Raw genomic sequence first — 13,236 nt, 5'->3', positions numbered from 1 at the left:
ATACTGTCCTATAATAATCAGAATGACATATAATTTGATTTTAACGGTTATCCCTAATTTTGATAGTTAAATAAATAAATAAATAATATTATATATCTGCTAAACTACTATATTATTAAACTACTAAATATAGTTTATTTATCATACTAGACTTCGTATTATTAACAAATAAATAAATAGTGTTATATCACCGTTAAACTACTAAATTCTTACACTACCCGACATAGTCTACTTACTATTATAGTAGGATCATATGTTATCCTATTATTTTTTTAAAAAATTATAATTCTTATATATTTATATTTATTTTTGAAATTATAATATAACGGGATAAATAAAAATTTTAATATTAACAGGAACCGTTTTGAGTTCATAAAGTTTAAACGTTGAATTAAAAATCAAACCGCAGAAATGTAAATATTGTAATAAATGGAGTAAGTACAGTTAAACCTCGATTAAGTAATATCCGATAAAGTAATAACCTCGCTTAAGTAATAATTTTCATCGGTCCCAACTTGGGCCAATGTTGTAAAGTAATATTCTCGCTAAAAGCATAAGATAATAAAAAATTCGAAAGTCATTAAGGGCCCAAGTAATATGTAAAGTAATAATTCCATAATTATATATATATATATATACATATATACTGTATAATGTATATGATTACAAAATTTAATTCTTATTAAAATATGAATCTATTGTAGCTTGTTTCTTCTTTCCACCAAAGCCAAAATTAATCTCGTCCTTGACTTTATGTAAAGCAAAAATAACTCCTGGTATGTTTTGCTCGTGTTGTAACAAGTAATTGTTCAAAGCCATGTTAGCAAAACTAATAGCATTCAAGATATTAACTTTTTCAGGATTTGTTGCATTAACTTCAAGACTTTGCAACATGCTAGAATATAGACGACGCCGATAGTGAACTTTAAATGCTCGAATAATTCCAGCATCGCATGGTTGAATCTTAGATGTTGTGTTAGGAGGTAGAAAGAACAACTCTGTATTTCTCAAGCCTTCAACTATTTTTGGATGAGCAGGACAATTGTCAACAATCAAAAGTACCTTCCTGCCATTCATTTTACTATCAAACCAAGTAACAAATTCTTGAAAAAGCAAGCCAGTCATCCAAGCCTTCTTGTTAAAACGATACACACAATTAAGATTGTTTATATTCACATTTTTAAAGCACCTAGGATTGGCGTACTTACCAATGATCCAAAGTGGAACTTTGTCAGACCCATCACCGTTGCAACACACAACTACAGTGATTCTCTCTTTATCTTTTTTGCGGCCCTCTAGCTGTTTGGTAGCTAGTGAATGGTCAGCTTCAAGTCGATAGAATAATCCCGTTTCATCCATGTTATAAATATCTTTCAACTGAAATTGATCCAATTTTGATCGGATGCCTGGCAATGCATTTTCAATGTTCTCCATCATCACTGAACCACTTTCACCAAAACGCCGATAAGATTTGATTCCATATCTTGCCTTGAAACGTTCTAACCATCCACTGGAAAAGCTAAAATCGGAATTACTTTCCCCATACATTTTCTTCATTAGCTCCTTTCCTTTTTCTTGAATGATTTCTCCAGACATATTAACTTTATCTTGCCTTTGAAGAAACCACTCAAACAAAACTTTCTCTAACTCTGGATATTTTGCTGATTTGTATTTTTTGACATCACTTTGTTTCCTCTCGTCGGACAAGTATTCCGAGGCTCTCTTGAGTGTGTTTGATATAGTTGATTGACTGATATCTAAGTCATATTTTTGATGTACCCATGCTTGTAAATCTTTCTGGCTTACACCTGGATTCTCCTTTTTATATTCACAAATAGCACTCCTTATCTTATCTGTGATTGCTGATTTTTTCACTCCTTTTAGATGATGCGAAGACATTGGTGTATACTGTAAAACAAAGTTGATATTGTATGTGTCTGTAGTGTACCATTCTATCATTTTATATAGTTAATCACAAAGTCTTATCATTAATATTATGGTGTCTCTTCATGTATTTTTATTTAAGAATTACAATAAATATTAGATGGTTGAGTTTCAATACAACGTACACAACACATGTTACCTTTATGTACTGATCTGGTGCAATTTTAATATGCATGCATCTAGTTTTTGGATATAAGTAATCATAATAAAAGTAATTTTAGATCAAATACATTGCATGTGATTAATTCTAGTTTTTATACGTACATTATATATTATACTGTACCACGTAAACATAAAAATTCGGTAAAGTAATAAAATATTACTTTATCGATAAAGTAATAAAATATTATTATATCGATAAAGTAATAAATTCGGTAAAGTAATATTTTTTCCCGGTCCCAAGGGTATTACTTTAAAGAGGTTTAACTGTATGCAAATTTTTAAATAATTTTGTGGCTTAGATCAATTAGTTATCAACAAAAAATAAATATCCATATATTTAATCTTGTGTAAAAAAAAATTATCATTATAAAATCAATGATTTTGCATGAAATTTTCTAAAATCATATTTTCGACAATAAGTCAATGAAACTGCAATCCCAGTTGGTTAAACCATCGTTAACCATGGGCTTCAAGAAACTGTTGAGATGACTGATTGGGCTCGGGCTCTGAACTCTATATTCAAAATGTAAGTTATGCAGGCCTGTTCCAACCTCCAACTCAATTGTCACATTGGGCCCTTACGTATATGATTCTCTATTTGTTATGCACTTTATAAATGTTCCATCAAAATCGGTAAATGGTCCAGCACAAACGATTTTTGTAATATATCATATCCCGTGTCTGCGATACGTGAAGATCCGGACCTCATATATTTACACGAAACACTACTTTACATGTATCATGAAAAAAGATCGCAAAAGATCGTTGTACGATATGTTGTAGCATGTAGACCTGTCAAATCACATAACCGAATCGGTTTCGGATCGGATCTATTTCGGATCGGTTCCACTTTCGGATTATGATATAACTCAAGGTCATTCGGATCGGATCGGATGTGATTCGGTTCGGGTCTAATTCGGATAAAAATCGGACAAAATTCGGATAAAAATCGGACAAAATTCGGTTCGGATTAAATTCGGTTCAGATATTCCGGATCTTAACTTATATATGTTTTCATATTTTGAGACTTAAAAAAATATATTTTTATTAAATGTAGTACTTTTTAATATAATATAATGTACTTTTACATTAATTTATAATTAAATAATTAAATTATCACGAATATAAGATACATTTAAGTATGAAGTTTGCTTATTTCGGATCATATTCGGTTCAAATATTATATGAATCGGTTTTGTTCGGTTCCAATTTATCATCGGATCTAGTATTTCGGATCATTTTCGGTTAAATTTTCGGTTCGGGTAATTTTCGGATCGGTTTAATTTAGTTTTCGGATAATTATCGGATTATATAATTCGGATCTCGGATCGGATCTCAGATCCATAGATTTCTGTTCGGTTCTTCGGATACAAACCCATTTTGCCAGGTCTAGTAGCATGACCTCTTATAAAACACTTCTTTTTTTATGCTCAAGTGTCCTGTACAGAACACTTGTGAAATTTCTCAGTTAGAGATTGGCCCCAACTTGTTCCCCAGTTCTTTGTATATGTCTTTGTCTATAGAGAACTTACCTATGCACACCAAGCAGGGTCCAAAACCTTGTTGTCTATCTATTTGTCCTGTACAATATCTATCATGATAACTATATATCATGACAAAGACATTTGCAGTTTCCTTTTCAAAATATTATTCCTTATGGATGATGATACTTATCTTTTATCATTGTTGAGGTATGTGTGTTGTACCTTCCTAATGTGTTCAATCTCACATCTATTTCATAACTTCGTTCAACTGGGTGAGATCCGGACTTTAGGGGCTTACCGCTCCAAAGTTCTACTTTCAATTCCAGGTGAATGCACGGATTTAAGCAGGGTGTTACATTGGTAGGATGCTCTGCTAGCACTCTTCAGAATTAGTCGAGGTACACGTAAGCTTGTCCGGACAACTGGTTATTAAAAAAACTTCGTTCACTTGTTAATTTTCGTTAATCAACATCTCGGATCTTTGACAAACGATTTGATATAAAGAATGAATCCAACAAACCTTATAGTTTGTTTTCATGGCCAACGACAAAGACCACTGATTGCTGCACATTTTCGAGAAATTAGAAATAAATTTAACCGGTGTCAGTTATCAGATCAGTGATCCCATACGGATGGATATCAGTGATCTAAACTAAATCTACAAGAAGACTGGGAACTAAAAATATCTCTATGCACAAATAAGCAAAAATACTCACGCTAGACAAATTGTGGCCTAAAAGCAAGGACTAGGATAGCTTGTTTTCGCAAAACAAACAATCATAGTAAGCCCTACCATTACTGCATTTCTAATTTCTAGTAGTGTACCATAAGGCATTACTCCTTACTAGCTAGTGTAACATTAACATACGTATCGATCTCAATGTACTCTGCTCCAATCTCCTCCCCTGGTTACTCTGAGAGTATCTCCCCGGGGGTTACACGAAGAGCTGGTGAGGTTTCCGATAACAGTTATCGACTATATGGCCTTCACGGTCAGATTATGATGGTTATTGTAATCTCAATTTTCGGTCTCTTCATCGCTGTTCTTCTGGTTTATCTTTATGTCAAGCGCCAGAGAAACTCTGCTGTCAAACTACGAGATTTATCGGTATAACGAAGCTTAATTTGCTGAGTTGATGCATATAGAATACTAAGATAAGGTCAGTACATGAATTACTTCTGTGGTTGGCACCATATTACATAAGCTGCAGTATTCTTTGTTTTTTGCTAATTAATTACACACGCACACTGCACACTGTGAGTTAAACTCTTGACCTCCACAGGGGACAAGAGCTCAACCACTGCACCAACCCTTTGTTGACAGTTGCAGTATTCTTTTACTTATTATTAACGTGTTTCATTATATTTTCTTGCTTTGTTTCGGGAAAAAAGGCGCTTTAATGCTTTAATGGCTTAAGTTCATGGACTATGAGGGAGACATCAGCAATTATATTGATTTCTTGTGTTTGTTGTAGAAGATAGCCTCAGTATTAGAGGAGGTTGGATCCATACATAGATGTAATTGTATAGAACATAGCATACAGAGAAGAGATATTTTCCGAATTCATATTGATGCAGGATGGTTAGTTCTTAATGTTCCGTAAATTTGCTCAATTTAGTATATGTAATGAGTATAAAATCATGTTCAGTTTTCCTCTACAACTTTAAGCTTTTAAAGCGACTGGTTACCTATCTGTTTAGGGAGGGACTTGGGTTCGAGTCCTTGCGTCTACAACCTTAAGGTTTTAGAGCGACTGGTCTAAGATCTCGAGATGTTTATAAAGATTAATTTTTTTCCTTAAAATGTTGCTAATAAACTCTTTCAATATTTTTCCCTCAACCTAGGTATCTCTACATATCATTAGGTGGCCTCGTGGGCACACTCCCACCAGGACCAAATAAATGTTATCTGATTTTTAATTTTTGTTGCGTGTCTTTGTTGGCTAGGCCATTGCTTGTATGAACAAGAGGCCACAGCCAAGATCATCTGAATAATTTTATTGAATCATAGTGATGCATTAGATAAGTTTCTTAAAATTTAGGGGTCGTTTGTATCATGAAATTTCAACCAGGTTACCGGGAATGAGAATGAGGTTCTAATACATATTGATTTCTCATTCTCATTCTCGTTAACTTGGTTGGAATCCCACGATCCAAACGGGCACTTAAACGTGGAGTTTGTATCAATCGTAAATCATTCGTAGCGTTGATATTATATCTAGGCTCAGAATCTATCAGAAGAAGAAAACTCATAATCTAGCAGTAACAAACTTAAAATCCAGTCACATGGTAAAAGGAATTCAGCAGATCAAAAATTCCAGAAACTTTAGCATTGTTAGACCATCTTATGCACATAATCTCTCTGTTTTATTTACTCATAATTTTTTCTTTAAATTAAGACCTCGATAAAATGTGGTGATGAGCATGGCCATGATCTCATGTAGTTCTACATTACAGGTGTCATGTGATATCTAAAAGTTCAATTTTTAGTTGATTGCACGAGATACCTAGAGTTTCCAACTGTTTCTAGCTTTATACACAACTAACTTTAATAACATTACCTCCCTAACCTCTTCCTTAACTTTCAATTTTTTTCTATATGGAGCAAGCATCAACAATTAGTAGCTATGGAGAAAAAATCATCATGTCCTAGAAAACTAGATTTAAACGCGCCATTTCTCTCCACACGACGAATAGAATTGCCTCGTTTAAGCACACGACGCCCCTCGTGGGATACGTGCCACAGGGTACCATTTTCATGGGAGCAAACACCAGGTAAGCCCAAGGGTGGCCTAAAAACTTACGATGAAGAACACGTTGATGTGTTGCCTCCGAAACTCCCTCCCTGCAGATGGCATCCTCCAGCAGAACTAGCAGTTGACACTCCAAAAGATAGCAGTGTTGGTGACACAAATAATGATCAGGACTGTAGATTTAATGAAGGAGATTTCTCGGATGCTATTGATATTTTTTCTTTATCAGAATCAGTCGACTTTTTTGACAGAAATGTAGATGATTTTGGTACTAGAGAGTCCAGTGCTACTCAGTCTCCTAGTTTCATAATTCAACGATATCTTTCGGATGCAAAAGCATTGGCTGCTGCATCATCTGCTGTTATTCCAGCTTCTACGAGCAATAATTATCAGAGTTTACGTACAGTTGGACAATCTTACTCATCACCTAAGAGCTGCGGTTTGGACATATTCTTCCCCTGGCGGATGAAGCATAAATTGTGTGGCGTAAAGGCCCCGGTGAACCCTACAAGAAGAAAACATAGCTGTTCATTAGCTCAAACTCAGTTTGATTCTTGCCGCTACTGAATCCTTTTAGTTCATTGCTGTTTTTAAATTCGGATTAGGTTCAGTTTATCGATATTTTTTGAATTATGCAGAGTATTATATTGCAGATTTGTTATATTTATAGATAGTGTGCAAACTTTGGTTAATAAGGCAACTAATATGTACAGTTTGATGTATGTTTATACTCTTTGTCAAGTAATGTTTGAACTTCTGATTCTTTGATAGCTTGTTGGCATGATATCTTTCACTCCAGTCATGTTCATGTCTTCAAGTTCCCATTCTCCTAGTAGGTATGTCAATGGAATCGGATATCCAATCTGACTCGAGTAGCTGTAACTTTTAACTTATAAGTTACTTACCGGATAATGCCCATAATCAGGCTTACAGAAGGCTCTTAAGGCTCTCAGATGAGGTCTAAAACAAAAAGACTATTTATACAAACATGTTAATATACCTATGTTCCCTTCTTTTCTGAAGCATATAGAAGATCATAAAACTAAAGTAACTTCTACTTTTAACTTGATCTATAACAACTCAACATAAGTTTTGATAATCTACAACACGGAGGGGAGAGTATGATCTCATCAATAATCAGGTAGAGACGTATACATATCCACCTCGACGGACCATCCAAGAACATTGTGCAATTGTCTTTATCTAGTTAATGAAACAATACGACAATGCAGAAGTACTCGCATGCCTAATTTCCTACTAGTTGGTAGATTTTCCATTCAACTTCAAAAAATCTCAAGCTGCTTAAAAAAACCAGAGGTACTTGAGTTTTATATCGATCAATAACTCGATACTGAGAAAAAGATTTGTCAGTAAATCTTATCACCAGTTATGTCATTATTTAAGTGTGATCATCTTTTGTTTTCATTTTTTAAGAATCATTCTTATCTGGAAGTTCTGTCATATTCCTTGGTACCTGGCAAGTTCATGCAACTTAAACGGTGAACTTATATGAACAAGTACTGAATGATCATACAACTTAGCATTTGTACAGGCATTTCATAAAGCTTAATGATTGATGAATGTAGAGTAGTGTTTAGTTTTTACAGGATATCATCATCTAGTAAAAGAATAGAAAAGGTTCACGTATACGTGTATACACTTCGTTTGTTATTCCTAAGATCGAGTTTTTCTTCACTTTTTGTTAGCTTTGCCAGCAAGAGACTTTTACCAGTTGAGTTCCTCTCCAGTCCAAGACCAGCTGATTGTTACAGTTGCCTATAATTTTTACGCCATATTGACTTTCCCCTTCTTTGATCATTTCTTTGGCTTCGATTAAGCTCTCGTTGCTCACTTTCCAACCCTCTAATCCAAACAATGCTGCTGATTCAAGATGACAGCATTCTGTTGTTTCTTCCCATTTCTGAATCTGTGCATGAGAAGAGGTGAAGGGCGCCACGAATAGACATTCCATCAAAGTTCTTGCTTCTTTTAGATGGACCGGGAATGTGAACTCGATAGATTCTAGCAAAGCTTGGTAATGCATCAAATGCCCATCCAAAAATGTAGTGAAATTAGAGGACATTTTCTGTTTTTCCCAAGCATCCCCATCACCAAATGTTATAATGCCTTCAGAACATGTATGCTTTAAAATTTCTTTAGCCCCCCTTAAAAATTCAGTAACGTCTTTCCTACTTCGTGCTCTTCCCATGTGAGCAAGGCTTGTCATGCAATTGAAGGCGCGCCATTCTTCATCATCACCCCCTCTCTTTATTTTCTTTAGTTCAATAAAATCCTGCAGTGTCATCTCATCCACCTTCAAGTTCAGATTACAAGAGCTTGAATGATCATGAAGTCGTCTCTTTGTCTCCTCGAACTTCCATTCTTGAGGAATGCAGGTAGATTCTCCCTGATCACTCCATTTTATTGCTGTCAACCTGAGTTCCCTCTGCTGATGCCCAAGGGCCTCAATCATCGAACACCATTGCAAGCCATCTCCTAAATCAAAGTCATATATATGGATGATCTTCGCAGTATTCTGGATAGCCTTTAGGATTTCTGAATTAGCTGCAAAGTGAGCAAACTTCCCATAGGGGAATATTTGATAGAATGCCATGTAAGCTGCATAGAAGTTTTTCTTGCACTCCAGCTTAAGATAGTCTGATTTCAGGTCCAGTGAAAATGAGTAATGCAATAACCGCTCCATAACATTACCAACAAGGCTGACTGTTTGATTCATGTGTTTAACAATCGCCCTTGCAAGCTCTTTATGTCCATTCTCAATGGCTTGTCCATATGCCATGACTAGATGAAATAAAATCAGTCGAATATCATTCTCTGTCCCCTCAATAGGCAAGTTTACTGACGGTTGGATTAACGTCACTTGATTATCAATCTCCATCCCCTCATTAGGCAAGTCCATTAAAAAATCAGTTGCATCCATGGAAAGGTTGAGGTCCCATGCATCTACTATATCAAGTGTTGATTGCTGAACATCAGTGAAACTTTCTTCACCTTCCATCGAATACAGAAGCATGTTATCAATCTCAGCAGTAAATATAACATTTCGTTCTTCAAAATCTGTTGAAACATCACCAGTTGACAACGTGACACTTGGCTGATCAACTTGAACATCCATATACTCATGTGAGCATATGTATTCAAGATCTTGGATTGAGAAAGAAAAGTCAGGGGAGGACTGTGGAGTTGTATCCAGAGAAGAAAAATCTTGGCTTCCGATATTATGGGCATCAAACTCGAATGCATATTGTCTAACTTCATCATAAGGCAATGAAGTTAAATTATCAGAATATAACAATGAGGGTTGAAGCATTTCAGGTTCAAACATTGTGGAGGATGGATTAAAATTTACTCTGCAAACTGCTGAGTTGTATTATGTTTTGATTCAAAGTTTATTGATATTTATAGGCTACAAGACTGTTATCCCAAATAAAAAATTCATGGCAGCTCATATTCCCTATTTAGCCATCTTCCTTCTGGCATTTCTGAAAGAGAGTAGGTTTTATTTATCAAACTCTCTTTCTGTTAGACCAACATATGATTTCAGATAAAGTTTGAATGAAATTTAACTATTACATTCAAACGTTGTCTTTAGTTATAAACCATAACGTCCAAACTCTAGAACCCTTATTCGTCCTAAAGAAGTTAAGTCTCTTAGCAATCAACACGTGTAATGGCAGGATCAGCAGTCTCATTGTGTTTAAATCATCAAAAATCCTCAACCACAAGTTTGGTTTTGTCCCTTAACAAAAAACCACAATCTTCTGTGTTTGAAACTCCAGTTTTCGATATGTCAAAATTCTGATATTAGTTGGACTAAAACTGTGGCTCTTTCTTTAGCCATGGAACCAGCATTGAGAATCTTGAGTAGAAATTTCAATGCTGTCACTAACAACACCAATCCCACACCTTCTGAATGATAATATTATTTATATGGACTCTTATGACTTGAGTAGTAGATATAAGATTAGATAATGTAGCATGATTCCACAATTCTTGGTTAAAATATTGTAAGATATACATGAAGAAAGAAATTAGTGAGGAATGGCAAAGAATACTAGAATAAGATATTCACAATATTTTTGTATCAATCTGGTGTCTCAACAACTGCAGAAATTATAGGTAATGACAAGTTTTAGAATTCTTACTATGTTCTTATAAATAAATGACATTCTAATGAGTAGTAGAATGCCATCTTGTAGAGTTGCATTATCATAATTTGTGGAAATAAAAACTCTATCCAGAATGCAACAAAAAACAAAGTTTACTGTCAGATGAATTGTACTTGAATTCAAGCAATGATCTTAAAATATTGTACTTCATTCACACCTTAACAGTTTACACAACTGATGTGATTTGAGTTATGTCTAATAGTGTTTAATAAACTTGAGAATATCCTCAGTAATGTCTTTTGTGGTAAACTATTAGGCAGTTTTATAAAGAAGGTGATTAGGTAAGCCTCATTTTTGTCCAGATCAGAGATGTTGTAGTGGTAGAGATTAGAGAAACCTTACTTTCTCATGTAATTCCCAAATCCATAAATATATTTTTAGTTTCACCGTCCAATAGTATATCGGATTATGGAGAGAAGTACAATGTACCAGAAGAACATATGACTGATATCGGACATAATAAGACAGCAATGAAGTTTGCATATGAAATGCATGGCTGTTGTTGTGACAAACTATAATGCAGAACTGCAGAAGGTCATAATCTATTATAACTTTAAGGTTAAGAAAGCGGCACATATCAGGTGAAGTGTCCTGTGAAACTTGATTAATTCATAAGACAAAAGCTTGAGGTGGTGAAACACACTAATCCATTTTCAATCATAGGTTACATGAAAATGGGCATGCCCTCATGGTATGATTATGTGAGCATGTCTTCGAGTTTGCCCCAAGCCATCTTACATTAATAATGATCTAATTAGATTGAGTGATATAGAGATAGCAAAGGAAGCTGTCGATGAACTTGAATGGCTAGATTTTCATAAAGAATTGTGGAATGCAAGACATTGCAGATCCTTTTATGTAGTAAAAGATGGCTGTTCTAGTTTTTTTAACTCAAAAAAGATCCACATTCGATGATGATAGAAATGTTCATCATTTCTCTCATCCAATTGTGGGTCAGGTATGTTACTCGGACTCGACTAGAAGTGTCCGACATGGACACGTGTCCAAGTATCGGACACGGTACACTTTGAAAAATATACATGTTTTTGGCTTAAAATAAGTGTCCGAGTCGAGTGTTCATGTCCGAACGTCGAGTGTCCGACACGGGTACTCGAAGGTAAAATGAAGAGTCCGAGTAACACTGGATTCAACTTCTGCAATTGCAATCCCAGTAATTCTTGTAATTTTAAGATTAAATAGGTCAGGGACATAACTTTATGGAATCCAAAACTTCTAGTCCAAAACTAGGTAAAATGATTCCTGGAGAGTGTCACCAGAACAGATGAACAACATTAGTGCATTCATAAAAATAATTAAAACCTAACCCAAAGAATTTCATTAGTGTATTTATAATGAAGACCCTGAATCTCCTCCACTCAAAAGAATCTAAAAGGTCCTTCCAAGAAATATAAAAAATCTAATCTCCTAGTATTACTTTAATACAAGTTCCTACTGAGAAGTTAAACATTAACAAGCAGATAACTTAACAATTAACATTGTTAGTTTATCCAGTTGGCATTTTTGTTCTCATCTACTGGTTTCCATAGAACTTCAGAGAACCCTCAAACTTGATCTCACACAACTTATAAATTACCTATTTTCTTCTGCATATACAATCAAAAAGCACGACAAAATTACAACTTGAAACGAAGATAATCAAGAAGGTACGACGACTGTGAGATCGAACATATGATTTATTTACTTAACAATAAACACCAAACTCACATCCACATCACTAATAGTCTGGTAGAAAACAATAAGGATCCAAAAAGAGAGGCTAAGGCACAAAACACTGGACTTGATTATTAAATCAAACATTCTAATCAGAAGCTCATACAGCCGTCAGAAAATTATTAGAAAAAGCAGCACTGCAGGCAACAATAACAAGTATCTATATTGCAGAACTCTCTGACAGCAAACAACAAACAAAATAGTCAGTAATTAATTTGAAAATACTTATATAAGCCAAAACACTTCCGCCGTTTAACAGTAGTAGAGAAATTTGTAATTCAATATCAGTGGTACCCTCAGTGTTGTCCAAAACTGCTGTCACTGATTTTCAACCACCCGATGAACTCAAATTTGTACTTAGTTGCATCAACCTCACGGTAGATGTATATGTTATGAAATTTCTAATATATCATGATCAAAGTCATGCAAAATGACTTAAGAAACCTTCTATATGAAGTGCACATATAAGATGAATAGAACAGTTATACGACAAAAAAAATTAAATTATTGTGATCTAGTAGGGAAGTTACGTCGAGGTCTTACCTTCTAGCCTTTGTTTAGCTGATACTCGGCATTTAAAAAGTAATATTCCAACAATAAATTATGAGTTTTGGAGTATTCCTGACTAACTAATTATGTTGCTTTAACATTATGTATAGGCGCAAGGCCTTCGCGGAAATAACATCCACTTCTTAGAGAGTGGAGGTAAGGTGAATGTACATTTTACCCTTTTTAGACCCTATTTCCGAGTGGGATATACTTTGTATGTTTGGTTAACATTTAACACAAAAACTGAACTTTTTGAAAATAGTAGTAGGAACTAGGTGGTGAAATTAAAACATTACTTTTCCTTAAGCAAGCACAATTATTTTCTAATTGACAAGTATACATTTTTAACTGAAGAAACCAAGAAACACTATTAAGACATTTGACAGTGATCTGCACAAATGTCTCAGAAGTCAGAATGATCAC

General features: G+C 34.7%; 3 protein-coding genes and 1 long non-coding RNA gene across 4 annotated transcripts; 2 read left to right on the top strand and 2 right to left on the bottom strand.

Annotated features, from left to right (window-relative positions):
• Nucleotides 1–672: 672 nt before the first annotated feature.
• On the bottom strand, nucleotides 673–1,959 carry LOC141677648 (CENP-B homolog protein 2-like). The gene has a single exon (XM_074483655.1). The coding sequence runs from the start codon at nucleotides 1,957–1,959 to the stop codon at nucleotides 673–675; it is 1,287 nt and encodes a 428-aa protein (XP_074339756.1).
• Nucleotides 1,960–3,814: 1,855 nt separating this feature from the next.
• On the top strand, nucleotides 3,815–5,461 carry LOC141677566 (uncharacterized). Its single transcript, XR_012557466.1, has 2 exons — nucleotides 3,815–4,750; nucleotides 4,983–5,461. It is a non-coding gene; the product is annotated as an uncharacterized LOC141677566 (long non-coding RNA).
• A 756-nt stretch (nucleotides 5,462–6,217) lies between these two features.
• Nucleotides 6,218–6,910, top strand: LOC141677646 (uncharacterized). Its single transcript, XM_074483653.1, has one exon. The coding sequence runs from the start codon at nucleotides 6,218–6,220 to the stop codon at nucleotides 6,908–6,910; it is 693 nt and encodes a 230-aa protein (XP_074339754.1).
• Nucleotides 6,911–8,045: 1,135 nt separating this feature from the next.
• LOC141677645 (protein NODULATION SIGNALING PATHWAY 2-like) lies at nucleotides 8,046–9,689 on the bottom strand. Its single transcript, XM_074483652.1, has one exon. It carries the CDS (start codon nucleotides 9,687–9,689, stop codon nucleotides 8,046–8,048), a length of 1,644 nt encoding a protein of 547 aa, XP_074339753.1.
• Between the last annotated feature and the right edge of the window lie 3,547 nt (nucleotides 9,690–13,236).

Source organism: Apium graveolens, chromosome 8 (assembly GCF_009905375.1).
Source record: "Apium graveolens cultivar Ventura chromosome 8, ASM990537v1, whole genome shotgun sequence".
Lineage (NCBI taxonomy): Eukaryota > Viridiplantae > Streptophyta > Magnoliopsida > Apiales > Apiaceae > Apium > Apium graveolens.
This window is presented reverse-complemented; position numbering and strand designations above follow the sequence as displayed.

Bases quoted from the DNA above. Each gene is read 5' to 3' on its own strand.
- LOC141677648 (XM_074483655.1), bottom strand. From the start codon at position 1,959: ATGATAGAATGGTACACTACAGACACATACAATATCAACTTTGTTTTA.
- LOC141677646 (XM_074483653.1), top strand. From the start codon at position 6,218: ATGGAGAAAAAATCATCATGTCCTAGAAAACTAGATTTAAACGCGCCA.
- LOC141677645 (XM_074483652.1), bottom strand. From the start codon at position 9,689: ATGTTTGAACCTGAAATGCTTCAACCCTCATTGTTATATTCTGATAAT.